The sequence below is a fragment of the Aspergillus eucalypticola genome, assembly GCF_003184535.1.
Source record: "Aspergillus eucalypticola CBS 122712 chromosome Unknown BO83scaffold_41, whole genome shotgun sequence".
In the NCBI taxonomy this organism is placed as follows: Eukaryota; Fungi; Ascomycota; class Eurotiomycetes; order Eurotiales; family Aspergillaceae; genus Aspergillus; species Aspergillus eucalypticola.
The window spans coordinates 194,097-214,850 of NW_020290315.1; the positions used below are offsets into that span (position 1 = coordinate 194,097).

Consider the following 20,754-nt stretch of genomic DNA (forward strand, 5'->3'; position numbering starts at 1 on the left):
TCTCATCTCTCTCTTCTCTCTCGTCCACTTTAACCCGATGGAGTTCACTTCATCACACTCGAAGAATAATTTCCATCATGCCCCTAATTCAAGGGTCCTGCTCAGCCCAGCCAAGGTCATTAGCTTCAATCCTTCAGTTGGCCCGTCAGGCCCCCGATTGACCAGCGGGACAACTGCCCAATTCCCAAGTACTGACCCTTAACAGCGCAATGGCACCAGTCCTCTGCCGATTCACGTCATCTGCACAGCCTAGCTGCAGATTAGGTTTGACCCTCTTCTCAGTTGCGGCATGAGTGCCGCGGATACTAGCCCCCACAGAGTGTTTCTCCCTTCGACTGTGGCTCGGAACGTGGGGGCGGGTTCCAAGTTCTTATGCCCAGAGTTAGTTGGCTGGCCTTGCTCATCTGGATGGCCAATACACTTCCCATACAAAAGGATCCGTGGTGTTGGCAGGATTCTCCTCATTTCGCCATGTCGAATCATCGCATGCGGAAGGAGGGCGCCTTGCCTGGCAACGTTTTCTCCACATCTGCGACCCTATTGTTCAGACCAGACCCTGGAGCTATTCCCGCGAGATCTGTTTCTGCCGGGGTTGCTTTATAATGCCTGGGGTGTTCTGTCATTGATCAGAGCATGATATCTTGGGTTACAGTTCTCTCATTCGGTTTAGAGCGTCCGTAGCCCCACGGCTCGTTGCACAACATAAAATGATTCTCTTTCATTTGGCACGGTTCTTCTTCCTGTTTGGTCTAGTAGTATCTTCTCAGAACCCTACAGTCGACCTTGGCTACACAAAGTACAAAGGCAAATCTCTACCCAATGGTATTAGTCAGTGGCTGGGAATACGCTACGCCGCTGCACCTACTGGATCTCTACGGTTTTCTGCGCCTCAGGATCCTGACTCGGTAGAGGGCGTCCAAGATGCTTTCAAGGTATGATGCTTCCTACAATAGGTTGGAAAATGTATTGCGAGTCTGTGCTAATGCCTAGGAGCGCAGCATGGCCCCCGGTGTGTTCCCACCAGCCAATATCCCACTCCCGCAGGCACGTCTGAAGATTGTCTCTTTCTCGATGTATACGCACCCAGCTCAGTGAAAGATATTACGAGACTGCCCGTTTTTGTTTGGATCCAAGGGGGTGGTTTCAATGCCAACTCCAGCCCCAACTTCAATGGAACAGGATTGATTGAAGCGGCCAACATGTCCATGGTTGTGGTCACCTTCAATTATCGAGTCGGTCCGTACGGCTTCCTCTCTGGATCCGAGGTGCTGCAGGGAGGAAGTGTGAACAATGGCCTGAAGGATCAGATTAAGGTCCTGGAGTGGGTACAAGAACATATCAGCAAGGTATGCGAACACTCGAAGAAGCCATCTAACTACTGCTAACCGCAACCGCAACCGCAGTTTGGAGGCGATCCCAGCCACGTTGTCATCGGCGGCGACAGCGCAGGCGCAGCGTCCATTACTCTCCATCTTTCAGCATACGGCGGCAAAGACGAGGGACTCTTCCACGCTGCTGCCGCAGAGTCCCAAAGCTTCGCCCTCATGTTGACCGTCAACCAAAGCCAATTCGCCTATAACAACCTGGTCATCCGCGCCGGCTGCGCGAGCGATCCAGACACTCTCGCCTGCCTCCGCCGACTAAACACCACAGAACTGCAGCGCGTCAACATCAACACACCCTTACCCACCGCCCAACAAGCACCTCTCTACCTGTACGGCCCCGTCGTCGATGGCTCCCTCATCCCAGACTACACATACCGACTATTTCAACAAGGCAAATTCATCAAAGTCCCCGTAATCTTCGGCGACGACACCAATGAAGGAACGATCTTCGTCCCTAAAACAACATCCACCGTCGGCGAAGCTGACACCTTTATCCAAGACCAATTCCCCAACATCAACTTCACCCACCTAACCAAGCTGAACAACTGGTACCTCAACGAAAACCAAACCCGCGAATTCCCCAATTCCTCGCCCTACTGGCGCCCCGCTAGCACCGCGTACGGTGAAATCAGATACATCTGTCCGGGGATCTACATGTCCTCTGTGTTCTCGGGTGCTGGCGTCAACAGCTGGAACTATCATTATGCCGTGCAGGACCCCGCCGCGGAGGCCTCAGGCAGAGGTGTCAGTCATACCGTGGAAGAGAATGCCATCTGGGGCCCGCAGTATGTGAGCGGCACTCCGCCGGCGTCGTATTTCACTACGAATGCGGGGATTGTGCCGGTCATGCAAGGCTACTGGACGAGTTTCATTAGGGTTTTCGATCCGAATCCGCTAAGGTACCCAGGGAGTCCGGAGTGGGAGACGTGGAATAATGGGCATGGAGCAGATTATCGGAGGATATTTTTGCGCACGAATGAGACGAGGATGGAGACGGTGTCGGAGGAGCAGAGAGAGAGGTGCGATTATTGGAGTAGTGTTGGGCCGGACTTGTCGCAGTGATTACATTGTCTTCAATTGTTAATCTGGGTGGTGGTGGTGAAGTTGCTGGTCTAGTATATATAGTATTAGTGTAGCTTATACGTGTATTAAATAGATACGGAAAGATGATATTGTATAAATCAAAACATTCTTTTTTGGCTGCCATTCCACGATCATCATTCCCAATGATCAAACCAAGTAACTATGATCACGAATATATACATCTATACCAACTAGCTTCATCAGAATTACCAAAAAACCTGCCCGGCACACGCAGCTAGACCGAGCAGACTCGTCGACATGGACCCATGTGTTGAAAAATAATGAAACAAAAGAAAGAGAAGAAAAGGCGAAACAAGTGAGAAACGCTGCTTTCCCACATAGAGCAGTGAACAATTGATTGATGATTATGATTATCATAATCACCGCTTGCCCTGCCGCAATCTTTTCTCCCTTTCGTAAGCATTCGCCTCGCGACCCTCCTCGTTCTGCACCTCCGCCACAAGTCGCTTGTACTTGCGCTCGTACTCGGCATCGCGCTCCTTCTTCTCGCGGAGCTTCTCGCGCGCAATGAAGTTGGCATCCTTGCGAAGCTCGCGCATCGCTCCCTTGCGCTCGCGCTTGTATTCCGCCTTGAGGCGGTTGCTCTCGGCGCGCTCGCGGTCCGGGTCGTAGTGCTTGTCCGGGTTGAAGGACTCTTCGAACTTGGGGATGGCGGTTTTGATGGCCAGGGGCCGGTGGTTGTGCAGGAGGAGGGGTCGACGGGTGAGTTTAGCTTGGGATAGTTGGGTGGTAACCTTGTCCAGGGTGGATTGGATGGTGTCCCGCACTTGAGTGGGAATGAGTTTCTTGTTGCCCTTAAGGCTGCTGCGAAGGTGGTTGAGGACGTTCTGGACGGGAGTGAAGATCTCGGTGTAGGCGGATTTGCCGGTCCAGAGGTCGGAGGCGGTGCCGAGGAGGGTGACGAGGGTGGTGAGCAGGGATAGCTTGAGCTCTTCGGGGTTGGAGGGGGATTGGTCGGTCGTGTCCCAGAAGCGGAGCTTGCGGGAGGGGATGGTAGTCTTAGAGGAAGAGAGGTTCAGGCGCAAGGAGGTTTGGGGGCTCCGGAGGGGGAAGGATCCGAGACTCTCGCTGGGCTCTTTCGGGCTGAGGTGGCACAGCATGTTGAGAGTGTAGTTGATGAATTCCGGCATGTAGCGCTTAGAGATGGACTGGTATTGCAGGAGTAGGCTGGCTGCGTAGGTGCCGGCGGACGCATCGGCGAGAGAGTTGACGATGCCCTGGCCCAGGTAGCGCGAAATGCAGAGGTGTGCCGGGGTTGCGATGGCGTGGAAGTGATCGGAGGTTGGGAAGGTGGTGGCAATGCCGGTGAGGATGACAAGGTCACCAGCACGGAGATTGAGCGGACGCTCCGTGGCAATCTGGCGGAGCTGAGCGCGATAGGCCTGGCAGACGGTGTCAGGGTGAGTCTTCGCCAGGGAGTGGATGTGACGGAGGATGTTTTCCACAATGACGAACGGAGGATGTTCTGGTAGATCGGCCATGTAGGCAACGTGCTCGACGAGGATGCCTGCGAATCGGCCGAGCTTCATCTTGTTGTCGGGGTGAAGACGGGGATGGTGCAGGGCACGAATCCGCTGGATGACGACAGGGAGGTCCTGCATGGACACATCTTTGATGATCTCCAGGAACTCGTCATGACTGCCGGGGCAGGGGTATGTGTATGCCAGGCCGTCAGTGGGCTCTTCGGTGCCGTTGGGAGCAGTTGAGGCATCGCCGGACTTGCTATCAGGGAGCGTAAAGCCGTTGATCAACTCGTCCTCCTGGTCATCCTCAGGCTCCTCTTCGGACTCCTCTGCGGAATCCATCTCCAGATCGCTTTCATCGAAGGAGAGACTGGCATTGGACCTCGTTTCCACAAGGTCGTCGTCGATGATAAAATCGTCTTCATCTTCGACTCCCAGTTCGGGACGAGTGCTCGTCTCGGCCGTGGGCTGTTGCAAACCGAAAGCTTTAGCATCGTCCGGTAACGACTCCTCATCGTCATCCTCACTGCCTTCTTCCTCGTCACTTTCCTCTTCATCCTCCTCTTCGTCCTCGCTTGACTCCTCACCGCGCATTCGTCGGACACGCTCTTCTTCCAGTTTCTTCAACCGCTCCGCCTCTTCCGCTGCCTTCTCCTCTGCCGTCTTCGTCCGGTCCGTCGGTTGAGACCTCTTATCGAAAGTGAGCTGCTTCAGGCGCTGGTCATACTCCTGCTCGGTCTCGTTCTGTGACTTTCCGGCCAGCAGTGCCGCACGAGCGGGGTCCATCGAGGCGAAATCGTCCTTTGGAGGCTCCGGTTTCGGGGGAGGCTTCACGCCTCTCAGCATATCGAAGAGATCGGGAAGACCTTTGTCGAGTTCCTCTCGGAGATCGTCGTCGTCTTCCTTGGCTTTCTGGCGCTCGGCTTTGTAGAACTTGGATTTGGCGATGACTTCTTTCATTACTTCGTGCTTCGACTTTTTGCGCCCTGGCTGCTCTTCCCCTTCCTCATCGTCAAACACGATATCATCGTCTAGATCCTCCTCATCGGCAAACTCTCGCTTCCTCTTGCGAGGCAGTTCCGAATCCGATTCTTCGTTCATGTCCAAATCGCCTTCGCGGAAGTCATCTCCGGGCATGCCTTCTCCAAATGACAGAGACTGGCCTTGATGTGTGAGTTGGAATTCTTCGTCGTCATCCTCCAGGTTGAACATCGACTCCTTGCGCAGTTTCTTCTGACTCTCACGGGCGAATCGCTCGGCAGCCCTCTCTTCGGGAGTCATTGTCGGATCATCCTCACCGAACCGGCGATCGAGGATTCCACCAACTTTGTTCTTGCGGTCCATTTCGCGCAAAAGAGTATGACGTCTCTGTATAGGAAGTACCCCGTCAGTGACACCCCACGTCGAAGGGTTTCCAGCCTAGCTCACCTTTTCTTCACCAAGAGACTTGGTCACACCGGGCCTCGCATGGCCAAGCTTCGACTTAGGCCCGACATCGCGCGTGGTCACATCGAACTTGGGGCGCGAAGTGGCCTTGATCTCGAACGGGTTGAAACGATCGCGAATGGCCTGCAGAGCGGATTCCCGCTTCATGCGATTCTGCGCGGACACACCAGTCTTCGCATTCTGACGCTTTTGTTTTTTGGACTGCTGAGGACCCAAGACTCCGCCCTCGCGGAGGGAGGCCTTGAGCTGTTTGAGCTGCGAAGGCGGCATGGCTGCGTGTTGAACGTCGATAAACAGCAGAAAGCGATGCTTGGGATCTCCACTGAATTTTTTGGCCGAAGAAAAAGTGGGCTTACCGCCTCGGTGGGTCAGGTTCTGCCGGCACTATTGGGGCTGCCGCGTGACTCCCCGCTTTTCCTCCGCTGCTGGACTTGCAACTATTATCTCATCGGCTGCCAGAATTGTCGAGATAAACCATGGGGTCTCATATGAGTGATCGTGTTGTGTGGGTGTGTCTGGGTATGTTCGTCGATCTTGACATGGATGTCATTTAGCAAGAACTAACTGTGTCCAGGCGTCTCGCTGTTCTTCGCCGTGCGCGGGATTGTCACGGACCTCCGCCGAGTGCGCGAACTGACGGAAATCAAACATGTTGAGAAGGAGGATAAGATGATCAGTGAGGGGACGGAGGATGGTCCGTCGGTGTGCACTTTAGCGATGTATACGCTGGCTAATCTATTAGTACAGCATTGAACTTAGACACCTTGCTGAAGCTCTCCGATAGCACCAGCTATGATCTCCGTGCAGCGTATGACCGGCATCGGATGTATTCAATAGCGACCAGCTAATATAGGATTACAGGGCTCTGCGCATTATCGCTGAACGATCTACCAAGGGCGAGACACGAGACCTGCTTCTCAGAGACCTTGCAACCAGGAACAAACAACGGCGGGGCAAAGCACTGACTGCCATGCACTTTCTTGTTTCTAACCGCGCTCGTATGCATCAACTATCTAGATTGCCTTACTATGAGCTCAATCATGCTAATGAGTCTGTGCAGTCTCACGAACCTCCGTATGCAGCCGATTGAAAGACCCAGCCACCTACAACGCACTCATTGACTGCCTGTGCATCTTGACCGACGAACACGTCGAAGAAACAACAAACACAATCTCCCCCATCCTGCCAAAGACAAGACCTCCTGGTGAGAAGAAGGCACTTAGTATTTTGAATATCATTCTGCAAGAGAATGTACCCGCCGCATTAGAAGCCGGCATCGTGAGCCGCTGGCTAGTCAACTACCCGTTCCCGTGCGCCCTATCGGAGCCCTCCCGAAGACAGGATGTGGTGCTTCTTATGAAGACTTGGTGGATGGATGATACCGTGATGAGTGCTATCTTCGGTACCTTGTCTTCCCATCCCGAGGGAGCCAAGCAGCTGCGCAAGTACGGGTTGATGGGCAGCTTGATGGAAGAGAATGATCAGGATGACTACGATAGCGATGTGTGGATGGTTGATGGTGAAGATACGGCGGGGACTAGACGAATGCCAGGGCGGCGTCTTCGCACCGCTGAAGAACAAGCCGTTAGACGTCGCAGACGGGAAGCCATGGTTCTGAGCGATGGAGGACGTCCATTGGGAAACGATGACATTATACAGTTGCCTGTTTCCGAATGATGAACGATGGGCTACATGGATGAGGGATCGATTAGCGATGATGGTTGCTTTGCATGTTCTTTATGATACCCTTGGTTTCGAGTATGAAAGTCGCCGTATGTGACGATGACGAGTACTATAGCTTAATATACTGTAAATATAAATCTACAACCCCATCCATGCGCTCTTCGCCACATGGTCTGCCTTCTTGCGGCTACTCTTAACCATACCTAGTGCCTTGAGTTCCGAGAAAGCGCGGTAAAACAGGGCCATGGTAGTGCGTTCATCACAGGAATCGCCCTGTTCGCTTTCAAATACCGCATAGAATGCCTGCCAAAGGTCATAAACATTGACCAGGGACCCGGACTCCAGATACAGCTGATACAGAATAGACGTGGCGGGCTGATTCGCGGACACCCTAGCAGCAGCCTCGGATTTTTCCGGGGAGTCTGAGATGAGGTAATCGAATGGATTAGACAAGGCTCGTTCCACTGCGAAGCGTGGCCGTGGCGAGAAGATCTCTTTCAGAGGGTTTCTCATGTCAAAGAGGAAGATCTCATGCAGGATGAGATCTTGCGGGGTCTCGAGAGTTTGCTCGAAATATGCTTCGAGCAGGGCGTGGAAACGGTCGATAATTTGGGTATACTCAACGTGCTCTTGGGGCAGCTTTGCTTTGCCTTTGCTGAGCTTCACCCGCTGCTGGACAACGGTTGTGGCGACGACGGAATGACGCTTGTCATAGGCGGTGCGAAGGGGTTCGGTGCCTTGATACGATTGTATTAAGGCGTCGAATTCGGTTTTGACCTGCTGTAGCTTGGGACGGTCTGCTAATGTACTGGGCAGGATATTTAGTACTTCCAGGAGGGTGTTGGAATCTAGTGTCTTTGCAGATTGGAGGATGTCGGTCACCAATGGCGAGTCTTGGAGCTCTCCTGATAGTGCACGGATTGAGAGTTCTGATATGCTAGTCTTCTTGACGAGGCTGAGTTTCTTCAGTAGCAGGTGCGTCAGTTTGACGCACTGAAAGAGATCGCGCATCTTCTGCTGTCCGTCTTTCAAGTGCTGCAGACATTGCTGGAAGAGAAATTCATCGTTTTCGAGCAAGTCACGCACTTGCTTGGCCGAGCCTTGCTCAATCAATTCTTCGCAATAACTGATACGAGTTTAGTATAGCAAATCATGATGATGAGCAACTGACTTACAATCGGAAAGAAGGAAGATTCCGGATCGCCTCGCACACAAGACCCTGTCGCATGCTCGGAACCACCTCGTCTGCAAGGAGCACCGCCAACGGGTTTGCGAAGAAATGTGACATGTACGCGTACTACAGGTGTAAGCTAAATGGGTTGACACACGATCAGATTGAACATACCTTAACCGTTCGACTGAAGGCCTCCGGCGTCTGGAAGGAATCATTGGATTTCTCGAACAAAACATTCGTGATGTTCCTCCCCAGCCATATTTTCCCATCCTGTCCTGCTTGTAACCTCCCATAGATGCGGTCAACGCAGTTGCTCGCTTCATGTATTTCGAAATATCTACCCCGTAATAAGGCGACAGTTGACCGCGGCAGTCTCCCCTCAAAGAGTTCCACGGACGTCGAGATGCCGAACAAGAGTGTGAATGGTATCCGATCAAGCCAGGAGCTGGACAATCAGCCGCAGTGCCACACAATTCGGGGATGGACTCACCTTAGTAGAGACAAGAGATCCGTAAGAATGCCCGGATCGAAGGCTTCACTGTCTCGAAATGCAAGAACCAGCTTCTTTATGCCTTTCCGCTTCACATAGTCGCCTAGCAAGTCAAGATCGTAACCGAGGAGTCTAGGGCCCTGTATTGGCATTTAGCGCATGCCCTGTTGTGTTGTTGAACTGTACATAGTCACCTCTCGGTCTGTAAGGAAAGATTGATAGCCATCGTTCCCCTCTGTGTTCGTGATAGCAAACCGGATAATGTTCTTGAGGGTCGTTTTGAGGTTAGGCGCATCACCGGATTCCAGCACAATAGCTCCACCGTCTCCCGCCGTGGTGAATTGGTCGTTGAGTCTGGCCAGCAAGCGAGCCAGCGATGAGACATTGGAACCCACGGTCACTAATGCCGCCGGGATACAGCCATCGTACCTGCAATTGTCAGGACATGCAGTCAATCCTTGGGAGCGAATATGCGCGCTTACGTTTGAGGAGAAGTCGAGCGGACAAAGGACGAAACATTGGAAAGGACCTCGGAGTCAACATCACCTAGAATTTCCTAGCCCAGATATTAGTCTTGTACCACTATAATCTCTTCCAACTATACATCACTGACCTGAATTTTTGCCTCCTGGGTTGACCAAAGTTGCTGGTATGTTTTATACCGCGCTTCGACGGACTGCTCGTCCTCCTCGCCGTTGAGGAGTGGTACGAAGGGATGTGCTTTCAATCCATCTTGTTCTTCTTCCTTCTTCGGAGCTACCTTGCGCCGTTTCGAGGGACGTTCTCCCGAGGATTTGCTTTGATCGGCGGGCGTGTAGATATACACACCCTTGGGTCCGTAAGTACGGGTTCGCGACAAGGGCATTGAGGGAGCGGTACCTGATTGTTGGTGCCATCTTTGGGCGCATTGGCTGCCTCCACCTCTAACGAGCCGAGATCCATGATGACCAGTGTCTAGCACAAGGAGCAATGGAGCTTATTGAGAGGAACAGCTTGCGGGCTAGAAAGAAGCATGGGACGAGTTGATTCATGGAGTGACTTTCTTTGCGGCGATCGAGCTCGCGGTGGCGCTAGTCCCGATCGGGATGGAATGGTTTTCCGCCGCGGAGCTGCCATTCTTATTCTTCTTCTCCATCATCTTCCTGCAATTCTCGCTTTTGTGTGCTTTGTTACAGCTGTCGGTCGGTGTTATTTTGCATATTTATACAACCTTGTTCCATGATTTAATCGCCCATACTTGATGCTCCGCCAGGCTGTCCGAGGAGCTCGTTGGTATCAGCATGTGGCCCGCGGAAGTCCGTTCTTCCCGCGAGCATTCGCCGCTGTAGCGCCACGCTCCATACATTATGGCGGTCCCAAGGACAAGATAAATTTCTACGAGCAGGATACTCGTAAGAGCAAGACACGGCGGAAGGTCGATCCGGAAGCAGAGGGACGTGCCGAGCAGGAAGACGCCGAGAAGGAACTCGCCCGCCTGACCCAGGAGTTGGAAGAGCTGAAGGAAGGCCCGTTTGGTCCAAACAGTCAATTCATTCGAGAATTACCCGAAGAGGATAGGGCTATTGCGCTGGAAGCACTCCGGAAATATGAGGAGGATGAGGCGGCTGGGGCAGCCGATGTCAGTATCAAGGATCTCTACGAGAAAGAGCTCGACGGTCTATTGAAGAACGAATTCGAAAGCCTGGTCAAGGAAGAGGAGAACTGGCAATCTGACGAGGAGGATGGTTCGCGTACACTGGTTGTGCGGCGCCCATACGAAGTGGAATTGGAGAACTCAGACCTGCAGCCGTATGCCGACAAGTTGAACAAATGCCTTCGACGGATTGCAAGTGGCGACTCTAGCGTGCGCTGGGAACAGGAACTGTGGAGGTGGTATCGCCGATGCAAGCAGGTCGTCCCAGGATTTGTGGAGTCCTTGTCAGAGGAGACGCTGACTCTTCTGTGGGATACTCTGGCCCTGAAGAATTCCGCCAGACCCCAGGAAACCGCACGGGTACGCACACTGGCTGAAGACTCGCTATCAGCGGGCCTCACCCTTTCCACGCCTCGTATTCTCTCTTACATTGAAACACTCCATGAATGCGGGGATACTCAAGTGGCATTAGAGAAATGGGAAGCATATCAGGCTGAGCTCAGCCAACGGAAAGAGGACCTGGAGGCATACTGGAAATTAGGAGTCCGGCTATTTGCAGCAGAAAACGATCCTCAGCGCGCACAAGATATTGCGCTGGCCTTTTTAGCAAACGACAAGTCACGGCAACCACGCATTCTGATACCAGTCATCACAGCCTGGGGCAAACGGTCTGGGAAGGAAGCGGAAGTCAAAGCATGGGCGATGTACCTGCAGCTCAAGGCATTCCTAGAACGGAAGATGACGATGGACGACTATGACCAAGTCAGCATTGGCTTGCTCAAAGCCGGCCGGCCGAGCCTTGCCATCGCTGTATTCAAAGACATGATGGTAACCAACAGCGATCCCCGACACGACTCAACCTCTCTCTACAAGGCCGCCGTCGGCTTAGCAGGCAACCTGCAAGCGTCCAGCATCTCCGAACAAGACGTGAACAAGGTCTCCCTTTCGACCCTGACCGTCCTGCCACGGAAGTTCCAGAACCGCTTCTTCTACGCCAGCTGGATGAAGAAACTGATTGGCATGGGCGAGGTCGACTCCGCCGCCATGGTCATCGAGCTGATGTACGAACGTGGCGTCAAGCCAGATGCAAAGCATCTCAACGGAGTCATTGCCGCCTGGCTACGCGACGGCAGCAGCACCTCGCGCGAGAAAGCCGAACGCCTCGGATGGGCCATGGTCCAGCAGCGAATCGACCAAGTCTGGGCGCGCACCTCCACCGAGAAAGCCCCCCAACTCGACGTAAACCAAGAAAGCGCAGAGGACGTCCGACTGCCCGAGTTCATGAAACGGCCCATGCCCGCCGCCACGATCGAGACCTTCTCCATCCTCCTCCTCCACTACACACGGCGCAGCGACGACGACATGATCAAATACCTCGTCAAATGTCTCGGCGACGGCCGCATTCACCCGAACTCCTACTTTATGAACCACCTCCTCTACGCCGAGCTCCGCAAACAAGACATCGGCTCCCTCTGGAACAAATACCAATCCCTATCCGCCATCACACAACCCGACCTCGAAACCTACGCCTGCCTCTGGGACTGCGGCAAGCTACAATACGACCGCGGCCGAACCGCCTACGTAACCGACTTTCCCTCCGCGCGACATCTCTTCTCCGACATGATCCGCTGGTTCACCAACCTCTCCGCGCGCGCACAAACCGCCACCCGCGACGAATTCTCCAAGGAACTCTACGACCAAATTATCCGCTGCTTCTGTCTCTCCAAAGACCTCCCCGGCACGCTCATTGCCCTGTACACCATGCGCGCGCACTTTGGCTTCTTCCCCGATGACATCACAGCCCGCTTGATCGTGCTACAGGTCGCCCGGTTAGCGGGTGTCCCGGCTGAGACGCCCAAGCGCCGACTCCGTCGCCTATCCAGCACACCGAAGAGCAAGGAGAATATCAGCCACGTCAACCGGCTCGTGGACATACTCAGTGATCGGAAGCTCGGGGCGCTTGCGGCCCGTGGTCTCCAACTGAGTGATCTTGAGCAGCACGAGCGCGAGCAGTATCAGTTGGAGGTCATGACGGAGTTGTTGCGCGTGGTGATGGGTCGGCGGGCGGCTGGGGGTGCGGTGGAGGAGGAGATTGCGAAGGTTGCTGAGGAGATGGGGGTTACGGGTGTGGATTTGGGGGTGTCGCTGGGGGATGATTTGTTGTTGTAGGGGGCGAGGTGTCTATGAGCATGGTTGGCGTTTGGTTGTGTCTTCGGCTTTTGTTGTTGGTGTGGGTGTATATATACAAAATGGTGATTTCTGGTGGTATACATGTAATATATCATATCATGACGTTAGAATTGGATGTCCTCTCTTTCAACTAGCTCATTAATACTCCTTTGTTAGTAGTAACATTAGCGTCGTATTATCCTAACCAAGCCCGACCATTTCAGTTTCAGTACTGGTCTGTTGTGATGGTATAAAACTGGCCAAGGTGCGACAGCAGTAGTACTTTTTATGCTACTACTAATTGTATATCACCTGGATCCTACATTACACTCCATACTTAACAGCTACTACATCCAATCTGATATCACCAGTACCAAGAATAGATAAGGATATATATTGTTATCATAATACACCGCACCCATATGACCTAATTCAAACCTAGCAGAAAAGGATGAAGATCAAATCTATTTCTTCCCAGCATTCTGCTCATCCGCCTCCACCAACACCGCATCATCATCACTCCCCGCCACCGAAGGCGGCGCACCAGACGACTCAGGCGTCTTAGTAGCAGGCGTAGGAACACCGGAACCCTCCTCACTAGTAGTCGTTGACGCAGCAGTAGCAGGCTTCTTCTCACCGGCCTCCTCTACCACCTCCTCCTTCTTCTCCGCCTCGACATCCAACTCCTTCATATACCCCTCCTTCCTCTTCTCCCACCACTGCTTCTCTTCCTCCAACTTGGCCTGCTGCTTCTCCATGCGTTCCCGGAAAATGGCATTATTCAGCATTTCATTGGCCGACTGGAAGATCGTTTGGCCCCAGCCGGGGACGTAGGCGTTCGCCTGTTCGTTTCTCCAATTAGTATATAGCCTCCACAAAATATACAAAAAAAGATACCAAGGAAGGAGAAGAAAGGTCTTACCTCAGCAACAACATCCCTAACCTCATCCTCCATTTCCTTCTCAGCACGGAGAAACCGCTGCCACAGATCATCACCGACACTACCGCGCTGGAGGAGCATAGCGAGCGCGCCCTTCTGCGTGCGCAGGGCCATGACGCGTTTGATGTCTTCGATGGCGCGACGCAAGAGAGCGGATTTCAGGACGCTGTCGGGTACGGAAGACGGGAGTTTCTTGCCGTTGGGGTTCTTGCTGGCATCATTGCTGGCGGAGGGGTCGAGGTGTAGGAGGGAGAAGTAGATGTCGCGTTGTGTGTGTGGAGGGAACCAGGGTTCCAGGGAGAGGGACTTGCCTGGTTTTTGGAGTATTTGGTTAGTTTTGGGGAGGAGGAAGAAGAAGGGGGAAGGGGAAAGGACGTACGGGCTTTGCGCTTGCGGTAGAGGGAGGAGAAGGTTGCGAGGGAGCCGAGGAGGACGCCGAGGTAGGCGAAGGGGACGGCGAGGGTGAGCCAGTTGACCATTTTGGTTTGTTGTTGTGGTTTCTGTGTGTGGTGTTGGTGTGGTGGGTTTGGTATGTGGTGAGTGTAGGTTGGGTTGGGCGGTGATGTTGGTTGGTTGGTTGGTTATGGTGTGTTTGTTTAGACAGAGGTCATAGTAGGGACAGAAGTCTTGGTGTATATGCTCGCGACAGATGCAATGAACGAATGAATGGACTTGCAGTTGTCAAGTAATTGCCTGCAAGGATCAACCCAGCCGGGGGTGAGATTGTAAATGGGTGAAGGTGGTTGTGGTGGGCGGAAGATTGCGGCGGAGCAGCGGAGATGGAAGAAGAAAGCGAGGATCGACGAAAGGCCAGCCTGGTGTCTTGGCCCGTCACATGCCACCGCCTAAGCAGCCATTTATTTACAACTACTTCTTTTTAACTATACTCAAGAGTCAACATAGCAGTTAGAGTAAATGCATAGATAGTATAACCATCGTAGATGTATTCCCCAGTCTATCTACAAGAATACAGCCTTTTCCAGCTATTTCAACACGTCGGCAACAATATGCTGCACGCCCAGATACATGCAAGATCCAAACAAATGACCGCCCATAAATCAGTACCAGTAGCAAAAAGAGCAACGCAGAGCAAGCAACACAACAAACCAAATTCAAGACAAGCAGGTATAAACATACGATACAATCCATGTCGCTTCAAAGAGGTATAAAGGTAAAGGGGGTATGATGGTATCCCACAAAAGCAATCACACATGAAAAACTCTCTTCCATCTACAGCGGATACAGCTGCTCCTTCGTCTTCTGGCTGATCGGCCCAATCTCCTGCATTGCCTGCATGTCCTCCAGCACCTCGTTGAACGTGTCCTGGATTCCCGCTGCCACCTTGCTCCGATTCCATTCTCCCCGCGTCTGCCATAGGTAGTCCATCAGGTTCGTGTTGATCTGCTCTAGCTGCTCCACGCTGCAGCCGCTCGTCCGCTGTGTGAGCTGCTCGTGCAGCTTCTGCACGTATTCCAGGTCAAGCGTTATTTTCGGCGACAGGTCCTCATTGTTCAGCAGCGACTGCATTCCCGCCGGCACATGCGCTGCCGGCTTGGTTGGGTGGTCGAACAGGGGTACCGGCGGCTGAGCCCGTGGCTGCGAGTGCGCCGGGCCATTTTCCAGCGGCGCCATATCGGCAGCCGGTCGGGGCGACGGCTGGCTGCTGTCTCCCTGTTGCGTATCCGGAAGATGTTCCTCCTGCGATACCCGGTCCGGGTACTGCGTGAGATCGGGAAAATCATGTCGCATCCCTTGAGTGGCTACCGGACTCTGCGTGTACGGATTTGGCACCGAGGACTGCTCGGACGACTTCTTGTCCGACGTCGTCTGTGTCGTCGATGCCTCGTTAGTGTACTCGTGAGGTTGGGATCCGGGCGCCATGGGCGTCATGGGGCCCTTCTGCGAGAAGCTTGAAATTCCCGACTCCCGGCGCACCTGCTGCGATGGCGCTGTGTGTGAATAGGGAGGTTTGGGCTGCGCCGACGGACCAAACGAACTTGTCTGTGTCTCCCTTTCGGCAGAGTGATCCGAGTTGGTCATGTAAGTATCACCATCACCATCCGGGCGCTCCTCATGCGAGCCGTTACTGGTGAGCGCATGCGTACTGAGATCGTTCAGGTCCGATCCGCCCCCGGTATGGTAGCCATTAGTGATGAAGCTCACTGTCGACCGACGGGTAGGCGTCACCGGTCGGGTCGTCTCTTTCGGACCAAGATCCGGGAACGTCTCACCTAGGACCACCGGCCCGCTGGATGGGCCCGACTCTGTGTTGCCGTGCGGGACTCGGTTTGCCGCCGCGCGACCGATCAGGCCTGCCTCCTCTTCTTCCGCCGCCTTGCGCGCCTTTTCGATGGCAAGTTTCTCCCTCTCCAGTTCTCGCACGTAGACCCCTTCGCATTCCGTCACCAGAGCGGGCTCAGTTTGCTCGATGGTAGCAATATCCACCTCGACATTGGACAACAATTCGTTGGCGCGCAACAGTCTTTCCTGCTCTCCTAGCTGCCGGGCGTCCTTGGCGAGCCTCTTAATGTCTGCCAAGAAGTCCTTGGGCCGCTTGTAGTACCCGTTGGAGAGCCGCTTCTCGATGGTGACTATCTCGAGGTTGTAGAAGAATTTGCCCGACACGGCCTCGCGCAACCCAGGCACTCCATTCTTGTCGAAGGCCTTCTCAAACGGCCGGAAGGTGGTGCGCTGTTCAATTGGTAGATCACTTGTCACGATGTTCGGGTCTTCCTCCTCCCAGAGGTAGCGAATCTGCGATTCATCGATGACGCCAGTGCGGAACCGCTTGTACTTCTTGATCTGGTCCATGATAGGCTGGATGCGGATCTTGAGTAGGTTAAGAGTTTGGTGGTCTTTCTTTTTCTGCGCCTTGAGCTGCTCCTTGGAGAGGGGCGTTGCCGGCTTAGGGGGCGGTGGAGGTGCAACTTCCAACGTCTCCAGCTCCCTCTTCTTCCGATTCTCCGGGTCGGGAAGGTGTGCAGGTGATGTCTTGACGTAGTCAATGACTTTTGTAAAGTATTCGTAGCGTGCCTCGCTACCTGGCGCTCTGAGATCGTAGAAGTTCTTCTTTGAATACCCAAACAAGTTCCGCAGCACACCGTTGTCCATATCCTCACCTGCCGACTCCTGCACGCCCAATAGCAGCACAGGATCGGTCGGAGGAACTGACCGCAGTAAACCCAGGAACGTAGACATCACGGCCGGGCCGACGGTATCAGTCCAAGCCTGGATGTTCGGGATGTAGATCACACTCGGCTTGTGCCTTTTGACTTCGGCGAAAAGCTGGATGACGGCGGCCTCCGGTGACCGAGTCGAGTCGCTGAGCAGGGTAGGGAGATCGAAAGCTTGAACATGAAGTCCCTCGAAATGGTGCAAAAGGGCGCCAGCCAGATACTGCTGGCCCATTCCTAGCGGCCCGCGGAGCAGCATGCGAGGACGGAACACCCGGGAGCGATCGAACTCCTGCTGCATTTGTTCGCGCTGGAAGCTTCCTGATCCTTCCGGTTCCTCAAACTGCGCCTCTTCTAAGGCTGTAAGCCTCTTTCGCTGCGGCAAGATCAAAGACAACAAATTCTTGATCTCTGTGAGAGGCGTGCGCAGCAAAGGCTCGACCGAGGGGGGCAGGGGTGAGGCACCCGACGAGGTTGATCGCTCCGACGACGGGACCATCTTCTTAATCGCCAACATGAAATCCTTGGGGGTCACTTCAATGGTCTTCGGGTCGATGAGTAGCTTCTGGTTAGACTTGTAGATTTGGGGGTATCGTCGTTGCACTGCATTGAGGGCTGCCTCTGTGCAGAGGGCACGAAGATCAGCACCACCATAGCCCTTGGTGATCTCCGCCAGCTCATCCTTGATGGGGCCAGGCAGCGGTGGATCCCAGCCCTTGGTGTGGATGTCCAGGATAGAACGTCGGCCATCCTTGTTGGGCAGTGGAAAGTAAAATTCGCGATCGAAACGACCAGGGCGTCGAAGAGCTGGGTCAATCGAGTCGGGGCGGTTCGTGGCGCCAATGACGATGACTTGTCCACGTCCATCCATACCATCCATCAACGCCAGCAGAGTGGATACAATCGAGGCATGGATTTGTTCCTGCTTACTTGACCGTACAGGTGCCAATCCTAAAGCACTGTTAGCTTTCAATACTCTCCCGACAGAGAGGGGAGTCATTTACCATCGATTTCATCGAAGAAGATAATGCTAGGCTGTGTCTTTCGAGCCTCTTCGAAGAGCAACCGAAGCTGTCGCTCCGCCTCACCCACCCATTTACTTAAAGCGTCGGCACCCTTTCGCATGTAGAAGGTCACCTTACGGCCATTCGAGCTGACACTGTTCGCCAATGCTCGGGCGAGCAGCGTCTTACCAGTTCCGGGGGGTCCATGGAAAAGCACACCTCGCGGAGGTACGATGTGGAAGCGTTGGAAGATCTCTGGATATAGTAGCGGCAGCGACACCATTTCCTTCAACTGGTCGATGTGGCCCTGTAAGCCACCAACACTGTCGAAGTTGACGCTCATGTCCACACCCAACGGGTCAGCATCAGCCAGTGTCTGCTTGTCTTTGATTTTGCCGAGATTTGCAGGCGTCCCGGCGTGGCCCTGGGCTGCATCGGCGCTGTGAGTCTGCGTACCCAAGAGGCCGGCACCAGGCTGTGCAGGGCCGGAGATGGAACCCCCTGCACCACCCTTGGGATGCTGCATAACCTCGTCGTCACTGCTATCGCTGTCTACCCCACCCGTAGCAGCCGGTGCGCCCGGGGGCCCTAAGATGGCAGACGGCCCGCCGCCTCCGAATGGCCCATATGTGGGAAACAGGGTTCGCTGCCAACTGTTGCCGCCGCCTCCCCGGCCGCGGCGTGAAGGGGATTCATTGACTTCGTTCTCGGCCTCCTCAATGGGCAGGATCAGATCAGGCCGGATGATGCGGTAGTCAACATCCTTGCGACTGCGGCGAGGCTTCTCGTAAACAATCTCCTGTTGCACTCGCCGACGAGGACGACCGCCGCGAAGATCCTCCAATTCCTCTGCGAGCTCCTCCGCGATGTCAGCACCCACTTCGGACTGTCCCCGGGATCGGGACGCGCGCTTGCGGAGACCCGGGCGACGGCCGGTGGTGCTGTCCTCATCCTCCTCATGGGCCTGACTTCCCTTGCGTGGTGAAGCTTGCGACTTCCCAGACTGTGAGATCTCGTCGTCGTCATTAGACTCTTCTTCCTCTGGCTCGAAATCACTCTCTTCGTCGTCTTGGCGTTTTCGTTGTGAACTTTTCGGCTTCTTTCGACTGGAACGGCGCGGGTGTGCAGCCTCGTCTTCCTCGGGCTGCTCGACCTCGTCGTCTGCCTGCTGGCTGCGGTTGGGTCGATTCCTCCTTCGTGTCGTCGGGCCCTCATCCTCGTCGTCGTCGTCGTCATCGTCGCCGCCGCCCTCCTTTGCATCGCCATTCTCGGACTCTGGAACGAACCCTTCATCATCTGCTGTGGTTGTCTCTTGTCCCTCGCCTGCTGCAGGCGGCATGCCGTCCTCGAAGCTGATCTGAACATCGCTTTCCATAATTTCGAGTTGAGAGCCTTTGACCTCCATGGTGGTCTCATCGACCATCTCTTCATCCTCCTGCTTCGGCTGCAAGTCCTCCTCCTCCTCCTCCTCCTCCTCCTCATCGAGCACCGGGGCCCGCTTCGAGCCACGGGACCCCCGACGCCGCTCTAGCTCAGGGCTCCGTGTGGTTCCTCGTTCGACGGTCTCCATATGTCGTCCGGACGTCGTTAGGGCGTGGAAATCCTCCGATGGATCCCGCGTGCGCCGAGTGACCCGGCGGGGGCCCTGAAAGTTTTGTTTCAAGGCGTCGCCGACCTTCAGGGTGACCACCGTACTCTTGCGTTTCTGGGGCGAGGGTTTAGGGCGTTCGTCATCATCCGTATCGTCGTCTTCGATGCTGCTGGATTCGGGTTCGTTGTAGAGGGGACGGTTCGTAGCGGCCCGGCGAGCGACTAAACCGCGAGCGTTGCGTTGAGCGTTGGTATCATCGTCCTCTTCTTCGGACTCGGCGAATGAGAGGTCCTCGGCCTCGTCGAAGATCTCGTCATCGGAGATGATGTCGTCGTCGGAATCGCGACGAGCCCTTTTCTTGACGGGCTTGGACTTCTTCTTGGATTTGGTTCGAGAGGCGGAGCGTCGAGATGAGCGCACGGGATGATCGCTGTAGTCGTCATCATCCGAGTCGGACTTATTGGCCAACTCCTCGATGGAGCGCTTAGCACGAGGCATGATGCCGCGCCAGACAGGGGGATCTTTTGCGAATTGCCATGTTAGTAGGGTGAACAAGACGAGGAAGTGATGGATTAGCAAGCAGAGGATGGAGAGAATGACATAGAGAGTAGAGAAGATACAAGAAGCACGAGGGCGATGAAGCGTGGAGTTGAAGCCAGAGACGGGGAAGATGTCCCGCCGCGGCGATTGAACAGCGGAGAGGAATGATACTGGCACTTACAGAGGCCAATGTAACAAGAAAGTGAATGGGGGAATGAAAAGGCCCGTTGCAAACCGACAGGAAAGGCTGGTAGAAGGGGAAGCAAAACTCGAATACACTCACTCGGACAGAACACACACAGAGCGAGCGATGGAGAGGTCTCTCACTCAACGAGCGACGATGATGGTAGATTCTCAGGCAAACCCACAATGGAAGCAGGTTTCAACGGCCATCAATTATTAATGGAGAAGGAAACAGAGGCCGTGAATAACACAACACGAGGGTAGGAGAGGGAGTGGGAGGGAAGAAAGGAAATAAAAAATAGAAGACGACGGCGAAGCGCAATGCGCCAAAAGCAAGAGGAGAGAGAGAAAGGCAGGGAAATGAAATGAACGGAGCGAGGCTCACGGACTGACCAACCGGAAGGGACGCGTCGCATGCAAGCTGCTCAGCACAGGGGGAGGGGAGGGGATTGGATCCCCGATGGAGAGGAGGGAAGAAGAAAAAGATAAATGAATGAATGAATAGGGAAGGGGGAAAAAAAAGAATCTCCAGAGTGGCCAAAGTGATAGATAAATCCACCGGGGAAGAGGGCGATGGATAGATCAAGAGACCGGAGATGCTCACAGCAACAAGCAGTGAGAGAGACACAAGAGAAGCAGCAGCTGAACTGCGCGGGCAATTCAGTGCCCGGTAACTGGCCTCAGGCCACCAACTCACCCGTCCCCGAGTGGTTACTAACCAGCAACCAGTTCCTAATGTAGTCTAGCGTAGCCGCCAATCCATGACTGTGCGCACC

At 54.3% G+C, this 20,754-nt stretch overlaps 7 protein-coding genes across 7 annotated transcripts; 3 read left to right on the forward strand and 4 right to left on the reverse strand.

The window, feature by feature from the left end:
- Positions 1-707: 707 nt before the first annotated feature.
- Positions 708-2,447, forward strand: BO83DRAFT_403594 (putative triacylglycerol lipase; the record flags this gene model as incomplete). The annotated part of the gene is made up of 3 exons (XM_025533635.1): positions 708-932; positions 999-1,346; positions 1,404-2,447. The coding sequence occupies 3 exons, from the start codon at positions 708-710 to the stop codon at positions 2,445-2,447; spliced, it is 1,617 nt and encodes a 538-aa protein (XP_025382668.1).
- Positions 2,448-2,583: 136 nt separating this feature from the next.
- Positions 2,584-5,675, reverse strand: BO83DRAFT_349006 (snoRNA-binding rRNA-processing protein NOP14). Its single transcript, XM_025528855.1, has 2 exons — positions 5,381-5,675; positions 2,584-5,320 (listed from the first exon to the last, which is right to left on the reverse strand). The coding sequence occupies exons 1-2, from the start codon at positions 5,666-5,668 to the stop codon at positions 2,849-2,851; spliced, it is 2,760 nt and encodes a 919-aa protein (XP_025382669.1). The 5' UTR covers positions 5,669-5,675; the 3' UTR covers positions 2,584-2,848.
- A 199-nt stretch (positions 5,676-5,874) lies between these two features.
- BO83DRAFT_371931 (uncharacterized protein) lies at positions 5,875-7,197 on the forward strand (the record flags this gene model as incomplete). The annotated part of the gene is made up of 5 exons (XM_025529959.1): positions 5,875-5,917; positions 5,973-6,092; positions 6,146-6,206; positions 6,260-6,396; positions 6,459-7,197. The coding sequence occupies 5 exons, from the start codon at positions 5,875-5,877 to the stop codon at positions 7,073-7,075; spliced, it is 978 nt and encodes a 325-aa protein (XP_025382670.1). The 3' UTR covers positions 7,076-7,197.
- Positions 7,168-9,721, reverse strand: BO83DRAFT_349014 (putative origin recognition complex subunit 3). Its single transcript, XM_025528856.1, has 8 exons — positions 9,625-9,721; positions 9,359-9,574; positions 9,228-9,301; positions 8,940-9,174; positions 8,746-8,885; positions 8,427-8,700; positions 8,257-8,378; positions 7,168-8,207 (listed from the first exon to the last, which is right to left on the reverse strand). Exons 1-8 carry the CDS (start codon positions 9,685-9,687, stop codon positions 7,220-7,222), a joined length of 2,112 nt encoding a protein of 703 aa, XP_025382671.1. The 5' UTR covers positions 9,688-9,721; the 3' UTR covers positions 7,168-7,219.
- Positions 9,722-9,894: 173 nt separating this feature from the next.
- Positions 9,895-12,608, forward strand: BO83DRAFT_182651 (pentatricopeptide repeat protein). Its single transcript, XM_025526484.1, has one exon. It carries the CDS (start codon positions 9,986-9,988, stop codon positions 12,545-12,547), a length of 2,562 nt encoding a protein of 853 aa, XP_025382672.1. The 5' UTR covers positions 9,895-9,985; the 3' UTR covers positions 12,548-12,608.
- A 313-nt stretch (positions 12,609-12,921) lies between these two features.
- On the reverse strand, positions 12,922-14,253 carry BO83DRAFT_383103 (Sec63 complex subunit SEC66). Its single transcript, XM_025532388.1, has 3 exons — positions 13,867-14,253; positions 13,470-13,798; positions 12,922-13,389 (listed from the first exon to the last, which is right to left on the reverse strand). The coding sequence occupies exons 1-3, from the start codon at positions 13,964-13,966 to the stop codon at positions 13,012-13,014; spliced, it is 807 nt and encodes a 268-aa protein (XP_025382673.1). The 5' UTR covers positions 13,967-14,253; the 3' UTR covers positions 12,922-13,011.
- Positions 14,254-14,435: 182 nt separating this feature from the next.
- BO83DRAFT_383104 (chromatin segregase YTA7) lies at positions 14,436-19,114 on the reverse strand. The gene is made up of 2 exons (XM_025532389.1): positions 17,665-19,114; positions 14,436-17,611 (listed from the first exon to the last, which is right to left on the reverse strand). The coding sequence occupies exons 1-2, from the start codon at positions 19,067-19,069 to the stop codon at positions 14,718-14,720; spliced, it is 4,299 nt and encodes a 1,432-aa protein (XP_025382674.1). The 5' UTR covers positions 19,070-19,114; the 3' UTR covers positions 14,436-14,717.
- Between the last annotated feature and the right edge of the window lie 1,640 nt (positions 19,115-20,754).